The sequence below is a fragment of the Monodelphis domestica genome, chromosome 8 (assembly GCF_027887165.1).
Source record: "Monodelphis domestica isolate mMonDom1 chromosome 8, mMonDom1.pri, whole genome shotgun sequence".
Classification (NCBI taxonomy): Eukaryota; Metazoa; Chordata; class Mammalia; order Didelphimorphia; family Didelphidae; genus Monodelphis; species Monodelphis domestica.
In genome coordinates this window covers 184,236,537-184,260,082 of record NC_077234.1, presented here as the reverse complement: position 1 = coordinate 184,260,082, position 23,546 = coordinate 184,236,537, and the positions used below count along the sequence as shown (strand labels likewise).

Genomic DNA, 23,546 nt, shown 5'->3' with positions numbered 1-23,546 from the left:
ATACCAAAATTTCAAACTACAATTTAAAAAACCCACAAGTGCATAATCAAAGAATAGATCAAGTATAAGGTTGGAAAAAAACAAGATCCATTAGGGATATTGAAGAAGGTGTCATGAGGGATGATAGGACATTTTAACTAGTTTTAAAGAGCATGGATGGAATTTGAGCCTTTGGAAGGAAGGACATTCTACCTCCAGGGAGAGAATAGCATGACAAAGGTCCAGAGGCAGGAAAAGGCATAAAATATACAGGGCATGGCAAGTAGTCCACATTAGCCTGAGTATAGAGTAAGCATAGGGAGGAGACTGAGAGAAGTTGGACAGACCCTGTCCCTTGCTACTGTCTCAGAACCCTATATAATCACATGACCATAAATGTTTATTGCATGAATACAAGGTCTTTCTAAGGCCAATGTCTTTGTAAGTTTCCTAACCAGAACAAATAGAACAGAGGAAAATGGAAATTGTTTTTTGTATTGTATTGATTTAATCTCATCTCTACTCTGTTTAAGATGGACAGAGTACTGAATTTGGAATCAGTAGACCTGTGTTCCTGAATCAATGACCCTGATTAGCCCTGTGCCATTGGCCTTAGGACTGTGGCTAGTCTTTTAATCATTGTACATTACATTCCTCACTGATCAAATAAAGAAGCTGGGCAAGATGATTTCTAAGTACCAGGATAGTGCTACATTTTATGATGCACTTTAGGTATAATGTCGATGCTGGTAGTATTTCCTTACTGCTGTTTTAGGTAAGGGATAGTGAAGTTATATTACCATATCTCGGCTCCAGAGTAAAGTGAGATGGTATGATCATGGGCTTTTGAATGGAGAGAAGGGAAATTTCAGTAAAAGTGATGACTACAATTTATTACTTCTTCCTTCCATTTCACAAGCCAGCTTTTCCCACTACACCAGAATTTCAAACTATGATTTAAAAAAGCCATATGAATGCGTAATTAAAGTATAGATAAAACATAAAGTTGAAAGAACTGTGATCCACTGGAGGTATCCAGGAAGGTGTCAGCAGGGATGAGGTGTCATTTTAGCTAGTTTTAAAGAGCATGATTGGAATTTGAGCATTTGGAAGGAAGGGCATTCTACCTACAGGGAGGGAATAGTTTGACATAGGTCCAGAGGAAGGACAGGCCAGAAAATATACAGGACATGGCAGGAAGTCAGTGTTAGCTTGAGTAGAGAGTAAGTGTAGGGAGGGAGACTAAGGGGAGTTGGACACACCCTGGCCCTTGGTGCTGTCTTAGAGCCCTATATTATCACATGACCATAAATGTTTATTGTTAATCACACGATACACAATCCAGATTGGCTGTATTTTAGATGTTTCAAACTCAAAACAGGACTCATAATCATTATTCTCTTTTAAAAAATCTTTATTTATTTTGAAGGAATAATGACTACTTTAGTAGCCTTGGTGTCATTTTTGCTTCTTTCCTCTCATTTAGCCCACATATTCAGTAAGTTGCCAGATCTTATTGTTTCTACCACCATGATATCTCTAGCATCTATCCCCATCTCTTCATTCCCACAGCCACGTGTCTTGGGCTTCTGAGTTATCAACTCATTTATTTTTTTCTGCACTATTATAACACTCTCCTAATTGCCTAAAGTCTTTCCTCAACCTGTACTTCCCATGATTGCCAAAGTTTTTTTTCTTTTTTCCTAAAATTCAGGACCCATTTTAGTACATGACCATCATCTCCTTCCCCTTTTATTAAACTCCATTGCTTCTAGGATCCAGTGTGAATTCCTTTGACCTGTAGGCCCTTCATATCCTGACCACAACTTACCTTTCTAGTCTCCCTATGGATTATTAGCACAGCCTAATGGATCTTCTTACTCTTCCTCAAATATCCTACCTCCATGTCTTTACATTGTGTGTTCCACATGCTAGGAATGAATTTTCCTTTCACCTTTACATTTTAGAATTCTGACTTTCTTTTAAAACTCCCACATCTAACCTTTCCCAGTCTCTTCAAATGCTAGTGTTTCTCCACCTATACTTCCCAGACTATGTTGTATATATTTTGTATATACCTATATATGTACATTTTATCTCTCTTGGCTAGTAGGCTGTTTTACTTTTTTCCCCTTGTATTCCTAGCACCTAACATAGTGCCTAATGCATAGTTAGTGTTTAATTGGTTTTGAAATCCTAAGGGTCTTTTATTTGTGCTGGCCATAAGGACTAAATAGGTAGTTCATGGACTGCTGGAAGCTGTCAAGCCCATACTGTCTGACATGGTCACAGTTGGTAACTGAGGACTGCAAGGTGGACCCCAGGAAAGACGAGGCACCCACTTAATTTTTTTATGTGACTTCTCCCACTAACTTCCCTAATTACTGGCTAGGATTGTTGTTCTCTCCTCAGTTACAGAAGAACTAATATGAGAGCAAATACTCATAGGATTTATTCATATGCCCACTTTTATCCCCCTACAATAATACCCCATAGATCATATTCACAGAATTACAAACCTAAAGATCATTACCCACTACCTCCTCCTTTCTCAGCAGAGGCACATTCAGCCAAACACACATGCACATCAATCACTCCTCTAAGCACAAGCTGCTGCAACAATTCACTGGTTCTGTCTGTGTATGATAACCAGGCAACATCACTAAGGTACTTTAATGAAACACAAAGAAAAATGTAACATGGAAATTGAGGAAATTCCTGATTCTGGTCTGTCTTAACTTAACCTTTAACCCTGTACTTAACTGCAAAATGTTTTGTTACCCATCTCCTAAGTAATTCTGATTTGATTAAGAAAGCTGATCAAAAGCAGCAATGATTCTCTTAGCTGGTCATCCCACAGATTCCCATAGGGAATTGACCCTATGGTTACCTTGTCTATATCATTTATCTCTATCATGTATTTTTCTTTTGTAGCAACATGGTATATGATCACAGAATGTTGATTAAGCAATCTGTTAATGTGTGACATATCCAATTATCTATAGATCATGTATGTTGAAAAATGAGACTGTGTGTCAGTAAAGCATGTACCCACAGAACTATATAATAAACATGATCTCTGCCAGACAGAACAGCTTTGTGATGCCCGAGTATCAGGTTCTGAGCATTCAGCTGTCTCCCACTCCTCATTATTCGCTTGAACCATCACACCTAGACAGAAAAAGACCCTTGGCTTTGAGCGACTTCTGGCCAGCTTTCAAAAATGGACTATTTTTCTTCCCAGAAGTGATTTTTAAACCAAAAAGTTAGGATCTCAGATAAAAGGCCTTTTAATTTCTGTTGTGATTTTGTATTTTTTTTTGACTCTTGGAATATTTTCTTTCAAGTTTATTACCTTTATTTAATCAAATGAGAATATTTGTCAATATCTAACATTTTATTACTGTTATTCTATTCTCATATGAATTACTGTGAACCTTAAAAATTCTCAGACCCTACTTCATAGGGTTAGGATTGTAAACCTTGAAGAAATTCCCAGACCCTACTTCATGGAGTTGGGTTAAGACTATTCCCCATTGGGACCATTCCCCATTTGGGCAGTGAAGGTACTTGATCAGGAATATGAGAACTCTATTTCACCATACTTAAGCATGCCTTAGGGGAAGATAGAGTTGTAAACTCTTTGCTGAACAATGAAAAGTACTTAAACCCATACTTATAATTAGGCAAAAAGTTCTTAAGCTGTGCCTATTTTTAGGACTAATACAAAAGGGTGCTAAGTACCTATAAACTTCAGGCAACTTGTGAACTTACAAGGAGCAAAGAGGTGAGAACTTACTCAGAGATTCTAGTCTACTCAGGTGTGAATTACTCAAAAGATTAGTCTTCTTAGGTGTGAACTAAGAATGGTCTGTCCTTTGAAAAATGTCTACTGTGATTGGTAGATGGGAGAACTTAGGGGAGGTGACATAGGAGAAAATTCCCTTTATAAGGAGATGAAAATCTGAGAGCGGAAAACAGTTTCTAAGATCAGTCTCTTGAGACAGTCTGTTGAAGACAGTCTGAGGGAGGCTGACTCTGGCTGGAACTCCCTCTGAGGAGATTCTGTCCCTCTGAATCCTTGCTTGGACAGACCTTGTGGTGAGTGATAAAAGACTGACTGATCCCTCTCTTCCTAGGCTGGCTCATGCCGACCTAGGCTGGTATAGCCCTTTTCTCATTATTTCTTTTCTCTCTCTCTCTCTCTCTTCTTAAATTCCTCATCTGTATTAATTAAATCTCTATAAAACCCAGCTGACTTGGGTTTATTGAATAATTAGGAATTTTCCCCTGGTGACCACCTTATATATTGATTTAAAAACAAGACACTGTAGTGAAAACATATTTTTTGCGGTCACAATTTACTCATCCACTCTTTTATCTATCACAATTTAAGCCATCCACTCTTTTATCACTACAGTTCATAGCATATACTATTTTAATCACTACAGATTTATGACCTCAACCATTTTAATTATTACATTACTAAACATGTGAGAGTTTTAGATCATTTTTCCCCACTGAAATTTTTAAATTTCTTTTATTTTTCTTTAATTTTCTTTTTCATTTAAGTGAATTTCATTTTTAGCTTCTGCTATTATTCCCAGGTTTCTGACCTTTAGAAAAAAATTATTCATTTGTTCCCTTTTACTCATCCATTCATTTATTTTTTTACAAATATTAACTTTTTCCCATTATATACCCTGTAAACCTTAAAATTTCTTAGACTTATAAATGTTGGAAATTTCACCATTGGGAAATTTCATACTTGAAAAATTTCCTATTGATAGTGGGAACTCTATTGGAATGTGAACCCCATTGGCATGGGAGGTTCCTCCTCCTCCCTTCTTAAGATTACTTTAGGACAGAAACCTTTTGCTGAACAATGGAAAGGGCTTTGACCTATGCTTAAGCATAGAACAGGAATTTCTTTGAGTCAGGATTGATTTTAGAATTGATACAATAGAGATACTTGGAATGACAGAACCAGGTCTTGGAAATTACAATCTCCACCCTACTCAGTCCTAACAGGATTTAGGAAGGGCTGCAGCATAGATCAAAATTTAATTTATTCCAATCTCTACCCTACTCAGGGTAACAGGATTTAGGAAGGGCTGTAGCAAAGGATCAAGATTTAATTATTTGAGAATATGACCTTCAACAGACATGTGCAAAGCCACAGACCTCTGGGCGGTCCTGGGTTAAGGTAGAGCCACCATTGGCACAGGGAAGACATGGACAGTGATTGGTAGATGTGAGAACTGAGGGGAGGGAACTTGGATGGTTTCCTTAAAGATAGAGGGGTCTGAGGACTGGTGGTGGTTGGTTGGAGAGGTGGTGCTTTGAGAGTTGGCTCTGAAGGAAGCTGGAGGTGGAGGCCCCTGAGACTGTTTCTCCATTTTGGTCACGTGAGTAATAGGGACTGATCTCCTTTCTTTGCCCCAGCTATCTAAGGGCTTGGGCCTTTTGGCCCAGCCTAAACAGAAGGGGTATTTAAGCCCTATTCCCTCTCTCCCTCTCTCCTCTCTCTCTCTCTCTCTCTCTCTCTCTCTCTCTCTCTCTCTCTCTCTCTCTCTCTCTCTCTCTCTCTCTCTCTCTCTCTCTCTCTCTCTCTCTCTCTCTCTCTCTCTCTCTCTCTCTCTCTTTCTCTCTTCTCTCTCTCTCTCTCTCTCTCTCTCTCTCTCTCTCTCTCTCTCTCTCTCTCTCTCTCTCTCTCTCTCTAATACCTTTCTTCATCCTGTTTGTAATTAAATTCCATAAAAGGTTGACTGCTGACTTGAGTTTTCATTTAGAAATTACATAGCTGAATTCCTTGGCAACCTTAAATTAATATATATCAGTCTTTTAAAGTGATTTCCTTGTCACAACCCCCACTTATTGAACAATTAAAAAACTGAAAAATAAAATCTTTATTACATATTAATAATCTAGTCAAAACTTTTGTCTCATTCTGTATTTTAAATCCATCATTTCTTTGGCAGGAACTGTGCCAAGTTACTTCTTCAGCCCTGTGGAACTTGCTAACCTTTTTTTGTGAATTTACATTTTGCATACTTTTCTACTCTGTAGTAACTGTATTTGACTTGACCTTTTCAGGCCTAATATTCAATTTGGCAAGAGAAAAATGGAAGCAAAAAAAGAGGCCAGTAGTTTTTTTTTCTGCTTTGTTAATACTTTTCTATCTATCCTGAGCAGCAATTCTGACCCATATTTGAACCTCCTCTTCCCAGTATCATAATATCCTTTTCATTTTTTTTAAAATTTTTACATAAATACATCCTTCTGTCTAATGCTCGGAATCAAAGATGGATTAGAATGGGGGAACAGTGAAGGAAAAGGCATAGAGGTTGTAATACAGGTCTTTACTATTACAAAAAGTGGGGAATGTCATATTGTGGTATAGATGAGGTTTTCTTTGACCTCTTTGGAGTTTTATGTCTAATAACAGGATTTCTGGGTTAAAGAATATTTTACTCTTTTTTTTTTCTTAGTATAATTGCAAATTACTTTCCAGAATGGTTGGATAATGCACTGTTCCATCAACAGTGAATTCATGTACTTGCCTTTTCTCAACTTCTCTAACATTGATTATTCCCAGCTTTTGATATCTTTGACATTTGAAGGATATTGCCTTTAAAAAAAGTTTTATTGGTGGTTCTGGTCTTTCATATTTCCTGATTTATGCTACATACCCTACCTTTTGCAACAAAGAACAGTTATTAATTATTTACTGACACAATGACTGTCCATTTAACACTCCACAATTATAGTTCCTCTGGAGGGGAGCATATTTTATCATATCTTCTCAGGGGCCAACATATTAACTTCCAGAGACCTTAGGTTCATTGCATTGAATGTGAGTTCAACAGTTCTTTAGGTTTTTTTTTTAATTGTAATCATTTTCTTTCTTTGCTCTGCTTTCTTTAAGTTTGCAACAGTTTTAAAAATCTTTTCTTATTTTTCTGAATTCCTCATATTTGCTGTTATTTATACTCAAGTAATGTTCAATTACTTCACAGTTTATCTTTTCTTTAATTGCTGGGCACCTGCTTTATTTCCATATTTCTAGCTACCATGAGAAATGCTACCACAGATATTTTGGTAATTATGGAACAATGTCCAAAAAAGTTAATTTTTTATTAATTAAATTAAATTAAATAAAAAAAAATAAATAAAAATTAAATAAAATTAAATAAAAAAATTAAATTGAGCATGACCTTTGACTTAGTGATACCTCTGCTATGTCTATATTCCACAGAGGTCAAAGAAAGAGGAAAGGGACCTATATGTACATATCCAAATATATACATATGAAGATATTTATAGTAGCCCTTTTTTTGGGTAAAGAATTAGAAACTGAAGGTATGCTAATCAATTAGGGAATGGTTGAACAAGTTATGGTATATAAATGTGATGGAATACTCTTGTGCTGTAAGAAATGATGAAGGGGATAGCTATAGAAAAAGCTAGGAAGACTTGCATAGATTTTTGCAAAGTAAAGTAGGCAGAAACAGCAGAACATTTCATACAGTTCTAGCAATATTGTAAAAATTATTAACTCTGAAAGACCTAGGATTCTGATATAATTTTAAGGAGTCTTTTTAATTTGTACATGTTTTAATTAAAATGAAAATATGCCTTCAATCTGCATTCTGAATGCATCAGTCATCAGGAAGTGGAAACTATGTTTTATCATGAGTCCTCTGAAATTAGGACTGGTATTTTCATTTTTATGTTGAAATTCACTAATTCAAAAGGTAAGTAGTTATAAAACAAGATTATAACCATAGAAAAAAGTCTGTCTTTTGCTTCCCCACACCCATTCAGCAAATGGACTTAAAATACAAAGAATTAAAACATGTACAAATTAAAAAGACTCCTTAAAATTATTAAGATAATTAACTTCACATAATTTTAAAAACAAAATTCCAAACCACTTAAACCTGTTCTAAAAACAAAGGTCAGGTATGAATATCTCAGTTCATATCTACTACCACTACCACCACTGAAGGAGGCAAATTACATGCAGCCACACTTCTGAATATACTAATATACGTACTAGTAATGAATTTTATTTTTATTGTTTTTTATATGAACCTTCTGTAGAAGATAAAGGATTAAAGAAAATACAGGATAAGAAAACCCGTGTCTAGGCCAGAGAGGCCTAGACAAGATAATCTCACATCATGGAAGAGATGCGTCTGCTCCAAAACGGAAGTCCAAAAAGCCCCTCAGTAGGCGGAGAACTCCTTTAAATAAATAATCATTTGTGTTTTCTCCCAGGCGAGAATTCAGTGTGATTACAAAGCATTCTGGGGAAGTGGAGCAAAGGATTCTGGGGATTGGAGTCCTGGATTCGAGTCTATTTTTACACTATTCAGTAGTCTGGAAACTCATTATGTTTAGACATTGCAATATCTAGTTATTTAGATCAATAAATAGGTCAGTGCAGATTTTGTGGAATAACATTCAAATGTCTATGAGTGATGAAAAATATGTATATAATTGTTCGAGAATTTCATTCTCCCTCACAAATCCTCATTATTGAAGGATTTTAACTCCACTCACCAAATAAATATTGAAGAAGAAAAACCAAACAATTTCCTTAAACACATTCCTTAAGTTAGAAGGCATTCATGAAAGGCTAAATATACAGAGTGTGAATGTACTAATATTCTTGACATTTTGCTTTAAAATGGAAAATTTTTGTGCTAGGAATATGTTGGCTGTATTCTACAAAAGTATTTATGTGATGAATGTAATAGACATATTTAACAGCCTGAGAATATTTTTCATATTACCTGTCCCTCTTTTCAGCAGCCCAATGGGAGTGCTTCCTCCCTCCCCTCTTTGGGGTATGAAGGCAGCTCACATGCAGTAAGAGAGTACAGTTTTGGCCCTTGGTCTCTAAAAGGTTTGCCATCACTAATTAGATGATCTCTAGTCTGAAGCATTTCCTGGAAACTATATTGGTAGAATAAACATTTATTTTTTTTCCTCCTGTTTTATTTTTTTTTTAATCTTTAGAAAGATATTCTGTGATCTTCCTTGAAAGTTCTTAACTCTGTTTCTAGAATTTCTTTCTTTCATAAAGTTCTTTGTTGTTAATCTTATTTCTTCTTTTTCATTTTAGACCATTCTCTTTGTTTATAAACTATATAGCTTGCAATTTTTTGTCAGATGAAATTTGTTGTTTTTTTACCTTAAAATGAAATAAATTCTTTAAAATATACTTTTAACAAAATATATTTGTTCTGTTTCAGGTGCTATAGAAATAACTGAAGCAGCCCTTGTAAGAGATATTTTATACGTCTTCCAGGGAATAGATGGCAAATACATCAAAATGAGCAATTCTGAAAATTGTTATAAAGTTGAAGGAAAGGTATAGTTATATATTGTAAAATTCAAACAAGGAAACATTCCTGGGGACCTGGATTTGGGATCATGTAATATGTTTTGGGGACTAGGAGGAAAGTGACTAAAACAAATAATGTGGTGGTACCTATACTCATAGTATCTTTAGTACCTCATCCATTATTGAAATGTGGAATTCTGGGTATGTGTTGGGAGAGCTGATCTTAGAAATTTACTTGCTTTTGTTCAAGATTCAAGGCTGTTTTGACTATAATGACTAGTTTGAAGCAGAGTAGAACTCATTTGTTTGAATGAGTACTTGGTCTCCTGTTTTTCTTCAGTAGTGCAACTCCATCTTTCAGCTTTGTACCATTGCCATAAGTTGACATGTTATTGTCTTTGCCACTGATTTGAGATTACATTTAAGGCACAGATGGAATTGGTTTATATTTTCCAATAAATAAAGAAGAAAGGAAGATGTCACATTCAGCCCAGCACATCATCCTTTCCTTTAAAAATTGACTATGTTAACTTTGGTAATATAAACCAGATAAATGGACAAGGTGGAGGGGAGAGAAAGAAGTAAGTAGATACATTAGGTGGAGGTTGCCAACTCCTTAGGGGGATCAGTGAAGACTATATTGCTCAATAGTTATAGAATTACAGAGAAAATCACTTAATAAATATTTACTGAGCAGGAACAAAATGGGGGGAAAGTGTAGTATATAATCTTTTTTAAAACCTTTACTGGCCATCTTAGAATCAATACTAAGTCTTGGTTCCTAGGCAGAAAAACAGGAAGGGCTAAGCAATTGGGATTAAGTGACTTGCCCAGGGTTAAACAGCTAAGAACTGTCTAAGGCCAAATTTGTTCCCAGAAACCTCCTGTCTCTAGGCCTGACTCTACCACTGAGGCATCTACCTGTCCCTAATATTTTAAAATATTGTTTAGGAATGAGCTCTTTTAAAGTTTATTTGTGGGGCTATTTTATCACTGTCTTTAAACCATATGTCTTTTGATCCTGTATTCCACTGGTGTACTTATTTACATCTTTAAGGATGTTACACTATGAAATTCTAGTTTTTAATCTGTTGAAGCAATTTATTCCTTCTTTAGGCTACCATTAAAAATTGTCAGTATTAACACTTAAGAAATATAACTTTAAAAATTCTTGTGTTTAGTTATAGCTTTTTAATTGTTAACTTCTGGTGTGTTGAATTTTTAGGCAAATCTGACCAGATCTTTGAGAGATACGACAATAAGACTTGCTGACTTAGGATGGCTACATAATAAAATTAGAAAGTACACGGACCAGAGGAGTTTAGACCGAGCATTTGGACTTGTAGGTCAGGTATGTTTATCACAAAAAAATACATTTTGGATTTCCTTCACTTTCAGAAATGCTTCCTCCCATTTTAATTTGCATTAATGAAAAGGAAAATTCTTCATTTGATTTAAAAATCAGTATTTAAAAAAAAACTGTTTTTTATATAATAGGTAAATGAAATACTGAATCACATGTAGATTTTGTTTGTATTAAATATCAGCATCATGCTATAAGAAAATCTGAGCTAGGACCAGTGTATTCATTCTGAGTCTTCAGTGAACCTTTGATTTATGTATGTATTGATCAAAAAAGTGACATTCAGGTTTTTCTGATTCAAGAAATTTAAATCAGCAAAACTTACTAAACTTTGAGAAGCATATAGGACAATTAGTATCATCTTAATCTCATAGATGAAGAAGTGAAATTTAGAGATATTCAGTTATTGTGTTTTTTGTTCTTGTTCACTGTTTCTGCTGTGTTCCATTCTTTGTGACTCCATTTGGGATTTTCTTGGCAAAAGATACTGGAGTAGTTTGGCATTTCCTTCTCCAGCTCATCTTACAGATAAAGAAACTGAAGCAAATAGAGTTGTTAAGTGTCTTAGGTCACACAGTTAATATCTGAGGCTGGATTTGAATTCAATAAGATGAGACTTCCTAATTTAGGCCTGGTACTCCGTCTACTCTGCCACCTAACTACCCCTTTGTGTTCACATAAATAAATACTGAAGCTGGATTTCAAATTTAGGTTCCCTTGACTCTGAGTTCACTCCTTGGAAGTAAATACTGTGTCAGTATTGATAATTTTATCAGATAGTCTGCATATTCACACTTTCTATTTATGTTCTTAAAACTTGTGAGATTAATTATCAGTTAGATCAGGAATGTCTTTTAGTTGATTTTTTAAAACAATATTTGTTTTTGCTCCTCTGGTAGATTAGAAAGGTAAGGATGGATGATTTTAAATATATAAGGAGAAGGATTTTTATTTTTGAAATGTAATGTAATGGTTAAATGTGATACTAGTATTGTTAAATTTGTAGAGAATATTAACTTTTGAGACAAAAGTCTTTTTGTCTCTATATATTGGTCTTCCTTGAAAAATGAACTGGATAATATGTTTGTTTAGCTTCTTTTTTTTTAAAAGACAGTTCAAAAATCTGCCATAATTAGACTTGTATGTAGACTAATTTGATTTCATCGATTTCGATATTCTCTCCCCTGTTTGAAGACTCTACCCTTTATCTCACTTATCTTTTGTAATTCTGCCTCCCAGATCAGTACTGGCTTTTTAAAGAAGAATTTGAAAATGCATTGGAAGCAAAGTTAAAAAAGAGAAGCCCCAAATAACTTCATCAAAAATGACTATTAAAATTGACTCTTATTTTAGTAGACTGGAAGCAACTACTTACTAAAATGGAGATAATTTTAAACTATCTGCCTATGAGTAGTCAGATAATTGACTCAAAAGATGAAGTATCAACATTTAAATTAATGTTGTAGGTAATCTAAAAATTGTGATTCTTCGTACTTTTTGCTCCCTTTTCTACTACCTTGTCAGTTATGCTACATAAGTAGGAAGGACAACATAAGACTTGAGCCACATTTAATACTTATATGTATCATTGGTCACTGTAGCCAACAAACTCATCCTATAGTGGACAGCTTGGACTGGTTCCAAGATTCCAAGATTGCTCTACTTGGCTTGTGGGAAGCAAGCTGACATTGTCTGTTACTGGTCCTGTACTAGAAGACTTTCCAGCTTGATAGAATCTGACAGAGGAAGCCCAATGGTCTTTGAGAATCCAGGATCATCTCTATACCATGATGAGGTACCAGAGTAGGACTTTTGTGGAAGTTATCTAGGACAGTCATCTTGTCATCATTATCATTAATACATTTATTGACCATTTCCAAGGTATTTAGTTTTGTAGTGTTTTTCAGAGGTTTGAAGTGATGGACCTGGAGCAATATATACTGTTGGACGAAGTTTTTATGTCTTCTTTAGTGGAAATTCTTGCCTTCTATAGAAAACATTTTAAGTATCTGTTAAGATTTTAGACTTCTGAAAGATTGTCATTTTATGTGACAAAAATTTGTTTAAACAGCTATTATGTAATAATTTATATATTATGTACATACTCTATGGTAATTACTGATGTATGATAATAATAATGCCTGACATTTACATGACACTTTAAGGCTTAAAATTTGACAAGGAACTAAATACATTTAAATTTATTCCAAAGCAGGGCATTCTATTTTGGAATAGTTTTAATTTTTTGGAAATTTTCTTTGTGTTTAACTAAAATATATCTTCCTTTAACTTTTCTACCTGGTACTCCTTATTTTGTCTTCTGGGCCAAGTAGAATAAATTGAACTCTTTTCTACTTGACAGTCTTTTAAAGTGTTATTTTTTTGTGTTTCATATTTTTAAAATTCTTTCAACACCTGATTAGCCACTATACTTCATCTTATTAATGTCTGTTCTCAAATGTGAACAGAATTTGACATTACTTTGGAAGGGACTTGACCAAATAAAACCTACTATAAAACTCTTTATTCTGCAGATTTATGTTCTGTTAATGTAAGCCATGTGTACATTAGCTTTTTTTGGCTTCCATGTCCTACCACTGATATTTAAATTCCAATTCACTGAAACTTCTTTTTTAAAAAAAAAGAATTGTTTTAAAAAAAGTTGCTATTTAAAAATTTCAGTACTCTACTCCAACTTTTTTCTTCTACAGATGGTGTTTTCTTTTCTCTCTTTTTTTTTAAAATCCTTACCTTCCAGCTTAGAATTAATACTGTGTTTTGGTTCTAAGGCAGAAGAGCAGCAAGGGCAAGGCAATGAGAATTAAGTGACTTTCAGAGGGTCACTCAGCTAGGAAGTGTCTGAAGCCAGCTTTGAACCTAGGACCTCCTGTCTTCAGGCCTGACTCTCAATCTGCTGAGCCTTCTAGCTGCCCCCAAATGGTTTTCAGCCCAAGTTCAGAATGTTATATTAATCCCTACTGAATTTCAATTTGTTAGCTTTCAACTGTTGTTCCAGCTTATTGAGAACTTTTTGGAGTACTGCAAACTGTAATTTTTACAAAGCATATTAGTCACCGAGCATTATTGGGTGATTACTTTGTTCCAGGCACAATGTTAAGAACTGGAAGTACAAGGCAATTCTTATTCTTTCTTTACCTCATATATTCATTCATTCTTAGGGGCAACAAGGGATAGAGTAGTGATCCTGGATTCAGAAAGACTTGAATTCATATCTAGCCTTAGATACTCACTAACTGTGTGACATTGGGCAAGTCACTTTACCCTGTTTGCCTCAGTTTCTTTATCTGAATAATGAAGATAATACCTACCTCCCAGAGTTATTATGAGGGTCAAGTGTGATAATAATTGTAAAGCACTTAACAAAATCCATGGTACATGGTAAGCACTATATAAATGTAAATTATTATTCACTTGTCAACTCTTGTATATACTACCTCTTCAACAACTTTTATCCATTGTCTTCTCTTTATTCATATCACCACCCTTCTGAATAAGGCCTTTATCCACTGTTGTCTGGATTTATTACAATAATTTCCTTTTTTTATTATAAAGATGCTTTATTTTACCAATAACATATAATAAATTTCCATATAAATTTTCCAAAGTTTCCAAATTGTTTCCCTCTCTCTCCCCTCCCCTTTCCTAGACCTGGCAAGCAATTTGATCTTGGTTATACATATATTGTCATGCAAAACATTTCCATATTGTTTATTTTTGTAAGAGAATAATTACATAAAAGCAACCCCCCCCCAATAAAAACCCAAATAATAATAATAAATAAAAAAATAAACTGTATTCCTATTCCAATAGTTCTTTCTTTGGAGGTGGATAGCATTCTTTGTCAGAAGTCTCTCAGAATTGTTCTGGATCATTGTATTGCCAAGAGTAGCTGTCTTTCATAGTTAATCATCATACAATATTGCTGTTACTTTGTACAGTGTTCTCCTGGCTCTGCTTATTTCACCCTTCATCAATTCATATAGGTCTTTCTAGCTCTTTTTGAAATCATTCTGTTCATCATTTCTTATAGCACAATGGTATTCCATCACTATCATATGTCACAGTTTTACAATAGCCTTCTAACTGATTTCCCTTTCTGCTGTCTCTCCCAGTTCTAATCTATCTTTACTCTAGCTATTAAATTGATATTATTAAATCAGAGGACTTACCTTGTAAATTTCTGCCAAGAAGCTGCATTGTTTCTTCATTATTCCAGATCAAATTATAACTCTCTTTATTTGGTATTTTAAAATTTCTTCACAATGACCATCAAAAGACTCAGTTTCAGAAATGGATGCTCTTTCATTAAAGGAAGTGACAGTAAATAACCTGTATTACTTTCAATTCTGTTGTACCCTAAGAATCACTGGGCCTTTCTGTTGTATTTTTGTATTTTTCACTTCTATATAGTCAAGTCCCAGGTAGTACAAATAATGAATCTATTGTAGTTGCAGCTTTATTTGAATTTCTACTGCATATTTCTAATGGGCTGCGGCTAGCGACCATATATTACATAATTTTAACTTTAATAGTTTGGAGGATTCATTATTTGCCCCAATTTCCTCTCCAATTAGAATGTTAATTCCTTGACAGCAGAATTGATTTGCTTTTCTATTTATATCCCAAGTGCTTAGTCCAGTGTAAGTACTGAATAAATTCCATTTCATTCATTGGTTATTCATTCATCTGACTATAGTATACTTTTCCAAATAATATATATTATTTGGCTGTATAACTTCCCTACTCAAAAACTTATGGGATTCTCTCTTGACACCTTGCAAAAGTATAAATTCAGCCGACTTTATTTAATGTAGCTAATGCCATTTATTTTTCTTATTTATTTCATTATATTCTTCTTAACACATTTTTTTATTCCAGCTAAACTGAACCATAAATATTCCTTGAATGTAACATTCTTTCCCCTACCTCCATGAATTCATGTAAGGTATTCTTCCATGCCTGAAATACAGTCAATCTTCATTCAGTCAACAAACCTTTATTAAATGCCTGTCTGTGTAAAGCACCTTATTCTCAAGAAATTTTTCATATCAGGGAGAGACAAATACATATATAAGCAAATACAGAATAAGTATGAAATAAATGCAAGATAATTAAATACAAACTAGTATAGAGAGAAGGCCCCACCAGTTAGGGGAATCAGGAAGAATTAAGTTGTGTAGGAGTCCTGATCTGCATCGTTTATGAGCAATTCTGTTAATATAGGTAAGGAAAATTACCCCCTAGGTATTGAGGTGAAAAGCCAGTGAAAAGACTGATTAAAGAGTACCCTTTGTGAAGAACAAAAAAGAAGTCTAGTTTGGCTAGAATGCAGAGTAGGGATAGAGAGTGATGTATTATATTGACTGAAAGATAAAGCTTGGAGTTTGGTTGTAAACAGCTTAAAGCCAGTATGTTTATATTTAATGTTAGAGGAACTAGAGAGCTACCAGATATCATTGAGTAGGGGAGTAATGCATTCAGATCTGCACTTAAAGAACACTCTTAGGTGTCCATTTCAAGAATGGATTGGATTGGAAAGAGATTGTTAAAAGGGAGACCACCTAGGAGGCCATTTGTAACATCCTAGAAGTGAGGCTCAGAGGACCTGAATTAGGAGTTCTTATTCTTTTTTGCATCAGTGAGCCCTTTGGTTTCAGAGCAAAGATAAAGCTTCCCTTTTAAGGTTCTAGGGTTGGAGGTGATTTTCTAATACCATTGTCTTGAGCCCCTACTAGTGTGCTTCCTTAAATGACAGTTGAATATCAACTTATATAGCTTCAAGTAACTTTTAGAAAGGGCTATTTATTGAGGTTGGGCAGGTAGATGGTGTAGTGAATAGAGGGTTGAGCTTGAAATCAGGAAGACCTGAGTTAAAATCTGTCCTCATACACTATTAACTATGTGACCCTTTGCAATATCACTTACACCATTTACCTCAGTTCCTCATCTGTAAAATGTGATAGAGAAGGAAATGTCAAATAACTCTAGTAACTTTTCCAAGTAAACCCCAAATGGGATCACAAAGATTCAGACACAACTGAAATGAATGAATAATAACAATAACTTATTCAGCTATTTTAATAAGAAAGGTCATTACAAAATATCCCTTCCACAGATCTGTGACTCTCATAAGAACATAAAGAATCCAGGGAAAAAGGTATTCAAACTTATGGAGTGCAGGATGAAAAGGGACATCTCACAGATATCCTTTTCTCTCACTCAAGGGATGCTTAAGTTCCCCTTAAGCATGGTGAACCTTGTGTCCAATTTCCCATTGGCTTATGATGCCAGTAATGCTATCCTAATGATATTACTAGGACACTTGATTGGAAGCTGGGAAATTCCAACACTCTTCAGACCTTTGGAAGTTTGTAACATCTTTCTTCAGTTGAGGTTGGAGTGAGAAGAATGAAGAGACCTGGCCAAAGCCAAAGCCTCCATTTTTTTCTCTTCTGCACTTCCTCCCCCTCAGTGCAGCATCTGTTCAATTGTTTTCCTTGAAAACCACTCACTGTATTTTCTCTGCTTGCCACAAACTCTCAATAAATCCAGTTAATGTGATACTTCTAGTCAAGATCCAGGGCCATGATAAAAACAGCTGATTGGAGTAGACTTCCTCTCTGGTGTCATTTCACTTGTCAAATGTCTTTTGAACACTTTTCACACATAGTATAAGGTCTGTGATTGTTTGAATAAGACATGTTTTCATCTAATAAAGGTATTAGGATAAGATTGGATGGAGTGGTTTAACCCCTTCCTTATGAATGTAAAGCTTATATTTGTGGCTAAAGCTGAAGTTAGCTGAAATGTGGGTTAATTCTTTATAATATGAAGGAGATAATTTAATCATAGATTTAGAACTGGAAGAAATCTCATCATCAATTCTAATCCTCCCCTGTTCTCCCTTTTTAGAGATGGGAAAACTGAGGCCACAGAGATAAAGTTATTTGCCCAAAGTCATACAAATAACAAGTGTCAAGTGCAGGATTTGTACCCAGTTTTGCTGATTCAAAAGCTAATTTTTTTTTGCCATTATTCCATTCTGTCAGAAGGGGAAATAACCTGAGGACATTATAAAGTTATAGAATTCTTCTAGAGGTTGGATTGTGGTGGAATAGCTAATAAAGAGAGAAAGGCAGAAAAGTTAAAGACATGTGATATCACATATCACATGAGTGTATTTAATATTTTGATTGTTGACATAGGAAGGAAGGAAACTATGTGCCAGGCCTTGTGTGCCTAAGCATTTATCATATCATTTGATTTCACAACAAACTTAGAAAGTAAATGATATCTCCATTTTACAGTTGAGGAAATTGAGAATGAGGTTAAGTGACTTTTATAGGATCATATAAATATTGTCCAAGTTAGATTTGAACTCAGATTTTTCTGACTCCAGGTCCAACATTATTCTATCTTGCTATCTCCAACAAGGGAGTAATATTTAATGAAGATTGAAAACAGAAGGTATATTTAATGAAGATGACAAATTCTGACTTCATTGTATGGATTTAGGGTGATTTCAAAACTAAAAAGTTATGTAGAAGAGATAAAATGGGAAGAGATGTATAGATTGTTTTGTTACTGACGTAGAGCTGGTCCTCAAAATTGCCCTAGAAAAAGAGTCCAAGTAAAACCTAATTGTACACTCTGAAAGTTGAGGTTGTGGATGAAGAATTATCAGTTGAAAGGATAGGGGCACTAGGTAGCACAGTGGATATTGTCAGGCCTGGAGTTGGGAGGACCTCGGTTCAAATGTGGCCTTATATACTTCCTAGCTGTGTGACACTGGGCAAGTCAATTAATCCTAATTGCCTAGTCCTTACCACTCTACTGTCTTGGAGTCAGTAGTTAGTATTGATTCTAGTAGTTAGTATTGATTCTAAAACAGATGAGTTTTTTTTTCCTTAAAGAGAAAGGGTGAATAGTAGAGGAAGAATTAAAGAAATCTAACTTGGAGGGTTGAGAGGAGAGTGATAATGAATTTTTTTTACAATATTGAAATTTAATTTTTATTTTCACTTCCAAATTCTCTCCCTCCAACTCCCCACCCATGAGTTAAGAGATATTATTATCATATATATGATTTCATATATATATATAATCGTTCAAAACATTTCTGCATTAGCCATGTTAAAAAATGAAAGAAAATAAAGAAAGAAAATTAATATGCTTCAATGTGCCCTCTGAAGCCATTAGTTCTCTACCTGGAGGTGGATAGCTTTTTATATTGTTTTATGACATACCTTAATGAAGATTTATTAGTGTATGTAATTTTTAATTTTATGCATCTTTAATTTTAATTTTTTCTGTGCTATACATGCATTATCACACAAAACATATTTCCATATTATTCATGTTTACAAGTGAGTAATGTTATAAAACAAAAACCCTCAAACATATACCAAAGTAAACAAGTGATAAATCATAGGTTTTCATCTGCATTCCTATTCCAACAGTTCTTTCTCTAGACATGAATAGCATTCTTTTTTAGAAGTCCCTAAGAATCATACTGGATCATTGTATTGCTGTTAATCGCAAAGTCTATCACATTTGATCATTCCAAAATATTGCAGTTATTGTGCGCAGTTATTGTGCATGATGTTCGTTTTCCTGGTTCTGCTTATTTCATTCTCTATCAGTTCACGTAGTTCTTTCCAGCTTTTCTGAAATCATCCTGTTGATCATTTCTTATAGTACAAGAATGTTCCATCACCATCATGTACCATAATTTATTAGCCATTCCCCAATTTAGAAACATTCCTTTAATTTTCAATTCTTTCCCACCACAAAAAGAGTGACTTCCCATTTTTTAAAAATCTCTTTGGGAGTATAGTGGTATTATTGGGTCAAAAGGTATCCATTCTTTTATGGCCATTTGGTCATAATTCCAAATTGCCCTCCAAAATGATTATATTAGTTCATAACTCAGTCAGCAATGCATTAATGTTCTCATTTTGCCACATTCCCTCTGACATTTATCATGTTCCTTTACTGTTATATTGTTCAATTTGATAGGTGTGAGGTGGTACCTCAAAGTTGTTTGAAATTTGCATTTCTCTCATTAAGCAGGATTTAGAACATTTTTTCATATGATTATTGATAGCTTTGGTTTCTTCATGGGAAAACTGCCTATTCATATCCTTTGATCAATTGGGGAATGACTTGGATTCTTATATTTTTCAGAAATGAAATCTTTTATCAAAAGAACTTAATGAAGATTTAAACCAAAATAAATCTCATATATTATAAAAATTAATATAGTTTAAGAATGAGTTAGGGTGAAAAATACAAGATGGTGTTTCTTCAATAACTTCCATAAAATTAAAGATGTATAATTAATGTGTTAGTTTGTTTTAAAAATTATCCTACAAATAGCTTTATTGTCCTTTTTTCTCTCCATACAGAGCTTTTGCGCTGCCTTACATCAAGAACTTAAAGAATACTATAGACTACTTTCTGTTTTACACTCTCAGGTAAATTTACATTTACTTTTTTTTAGTTGCTTAGTTTTTAGTGTTTCAAATGCATAATGATTGTAGCCCAGGAGTATGTTTTAAATTATCTGCATATTCTAAAAATAAGAGTCGTGTTTATAAAGTTTTTCACTGTAACCCGTAGAAACCATGTAGTTTTGGCTTATTTCATAGTTGAGAGATAAGTTCCATTTTAGGGAAAGGTTTAGGAAATCCTGTGGCATAATTAAGGTGCCCTATTTCCCTATACGTAATGTGTTCTTTGTGCTTTGAAACAATTAGTGGACTTCTTGAAACTCGGCCTTCTTTGTCATTTTCTTCCTTAAAAAATGCTATTTTTTTGCTTTACTCTCACCTACATTTTCTTTTATGTCTCTTTCCCTTCCCAGAGAGTCGTCCTTTTTAACAATAAATATAAAAGTGAACAAAAAATAATTAGTTTAGCAAAACTAAACTGATCAATACATCAAAAATATCTTTAATCACTTTTAAAAATTAGAATAATCAATTTCATAAAATCAATTTAAATAAAACAAAAAGTAATGTAATATATATATATTTTTTCCTGAAGTGATAGTTCTTACTTTTTGTCTTATTGTCTTTTATTTCCTAGCTTCAGCTAGAGGATGATCAAGGTGTAAATTTGGGACTTGAAAGCAGCTTAACACTTCGTCGTCTCCTAGTCTGGACATACGATCCCAAAATAAGATTGAAGACCCTTGCAGCACTGGTTGATCACTGCCAAGGTCTTTTTTCATTTATTAGAACATATTCTTCTTGTACTTGTTCCATTTTTAAAGGCAGTAAGGCCTAGACCACCATTTAAGTTACAAATAAGTTGCTAATTTGCAGTCACAGAAGGAGTTTCCATATGATAAATTTCTTGCACTGATTTTACAGTTGCAAAACAAAAATGAGCTCTCAGCTAATTTAAAATTTTCATTTACTCTAAACTTTAAATAAGCTATTTGAAATTAAGTTTGAGAGATGTGACAATAGCCAAATCAAATTTGATTTTTTTCTTCCATTTTGCCTTTTAATCTTTTTTGGATAATATTTTTAGAACATTTAGAAATTAGTCTGGTTAACAATTGAAATAGAAAGGATTATCTGTGTGGCACTATTTCTGGTTGCTGTAGTGACTGACTATACTCTGGTTTGAGACTAGAGAGTGCTGCTACTAAGTACGGGGACACACTTGATGGTACTTAGTTACAATGGAGGTAGAGGTAATACAGAGATAGAGAGATATGGAGCCACAGGGGATACTGTTAAAGGGGAATGCTCTGAGGTTTGCCTACTGATCCCTACTGATGACTAGTGAATCAGTATTCCTCCTAATCTCCTCCTACTCTCTCTCTCCCTCCTTCAGTGCTCCTCCCTGTCTCCCTCACCTCCCAGTTCTTCTTGAAGCCTTTGGCTTCTTCCCTGCCCCTTGAGTGAACTATAAAATACTCAAGTTTTCTTTCTCAGGAAAGGGGTTTATTGTGATAACAGGTTGGGAAACTGAGGTAAGAGGGATGAAGGTTTCCCTAAACTACAAGGAGAATTTTGGAGGGTTATGGAAATAATCAGTATTGTCATAAACCGTGACAGAGAGACAGTTAGAGAGATGGATGGAGGACAACTGTTTAAAGTCTTCTTTCTTTTTCACAAAGCCAAAGAAAGTCTCTCCTTCAGCTTGGCTTTCCTCCAACTCTTGATCAGTCAAATCTCAGAGAGAGCAGAGGTTTCCCCTTGATCAGAAAGCCTAAAACCAAGCCAGCCCTACAAGGGTCCTTCACCCATTGACAGAAGCTAATCGGGATCAGTTCTCAGCTTCTTCCCCTTCAGTCAGGCTCAACTCCCAGAGCCAGAGAGACAAAGTCAGAAGTCCAAGTTCCTGCTTCTTCTCCTCTCTGAGGCCAAACCCCCAACTACCTCTCCTGGGAACATTCCATTTGGAACCTTCTCCTTGATTGACAGGCAGGTCAGATCCCCAGCTTGTTTCTTGCATCTTATCTTACAAGTCCTTTCTCTCTCCATGCCTCTACCACACAATGTAAAGTTAAAATATTGAGAAATTATTTTGAATCTTCTGACTAATAGTTTAGAAACGGTTTCACAGCATTAACTGTTTTTTAGAATTATTCCTACTCTTATTAGGTCCTATGACAGAGAAGGTTTGTAAAGGGTCTCAAGCCCTCTCTGTGTTCTGGTATGACTATATTTAAGTCATTTCAGTTAAGAAGTTATTCTTTTAAAACTTCTGAAAATATCTCAACCTCCTTGGGTAAGTTATTTTTATATTTCTCAGTCTTTGGCTGTGAGGAAAATTTTCTCTTTCTTTGAAACAGATGTCTCATATTACAGCTTAGTTCCATTTCCTTTAGCTGTTTCAAATGAAGATGTCAGCCTTACAGATTTACAGAATCTCATAATTTAAAGGTATCCTTAAAAAATAAATAAACAAAAACTCAATCCATACGTTAACCCCTCTATAAAATATTTGCTAGGGGGCAGCTGGGTAGCTCAATGGATTGAGAACCAGGCCTAGAGATGGGAGGTCCTAGGTTCAAATCTGGCCTCAGACACATCCCAGCTGTGTGACCCTGGGCAAGTCACTTGACCCCCATTGCCTTGCCCTTACCACTCTTCTGACTTGGAGCCAATAAAATACACAGTATTGACTCCAAGACAGAAGGTAAGGGTTTTTAAAAAAATACAAAATAAAAAATAAAATATTTGCTAATAGGTATCTAGTTCTTAAATAAATATCTTTAGTGAGGGGAAACCCACTCTCTTGAAGCAGTCTCTTCCATTTTTGGACAGGTCAAATAATTGGGATTTCCCCCCTTCAAATATAACTTTGCCTCTTTAAACTTTTCATACATTGCTCCTTCTTTTTGCTCCTGGGCTCCAACTAGTTAAATTCCTGTTCCAAGAGAGAACCCTTCAGATACTTGAAGACTGGTTTCATTTCCTGTCTAATTCTTGTCTTCAGGTTAATCAACCTCAAATACATATGGAGACCTTTGTTGTTCCTTATTGACTTTTTTAAAAGTCTCCAGGTTATTGGTGTCTTTTCTAAATTATGGTACCTAGAACTGAACATAATATTTTGGACATGGTTTGACAAGGGCAGAATAGAGCAGAACTATCACCTCTGCAGTCCTGAGAATCTCAGTATTTCCTGAGGGAGTAACATCCAATTAGAAGAGATTGCAATCTTTTCCAATTTGAAGAATCCTAATTTCTAATACTTTTCCCTATTGTTCTCTCTAATATTTCTTTATTTTTCATCTGCTCTAAAGTTCCTTCATGCTTTCTTTATAACTTTTTTTTTAACCTGTGACCTTCCTTCTGTCTTAGA

The 23,546-nt window shown here is 34.7% G+C and overlaps 1 protein-coding gene across 3 annotated transcripts in view; it reads left to right on the top strand.

Moving 5' to 3' along the window:
* The window catches only part of TUBGCP3 (tubulin gamma complex associated protein 3), a 160,238-nt gene that overhangs the window by 62,697 nt on the left and 73,995 nt on the right, over positions 1-23,546 (top strand). For all 3 annotated transcript variants that reach the window (XM_056807509.1, XM_007501273.3, XM_056807510.1), the window contains 4 exons: positions 9,243-9,361; positions 10,560-10,685; positions 20,126-20,194; positions 20,808-20,940. In XM_056807509.1, the coding sequence (XP_056663487.1) occupies positions 9,243-9,361; positions 10,560-10,685; positions 20,126-20,194; positions 20,808-20,940 (447 nt within the window). The remainder of the gene's footprint in view (positions 1-9,242; positions 9,362-10,559; positions 10,686-20,125; positions 20,195-20,807; positions 20,941-23,546) is intronic.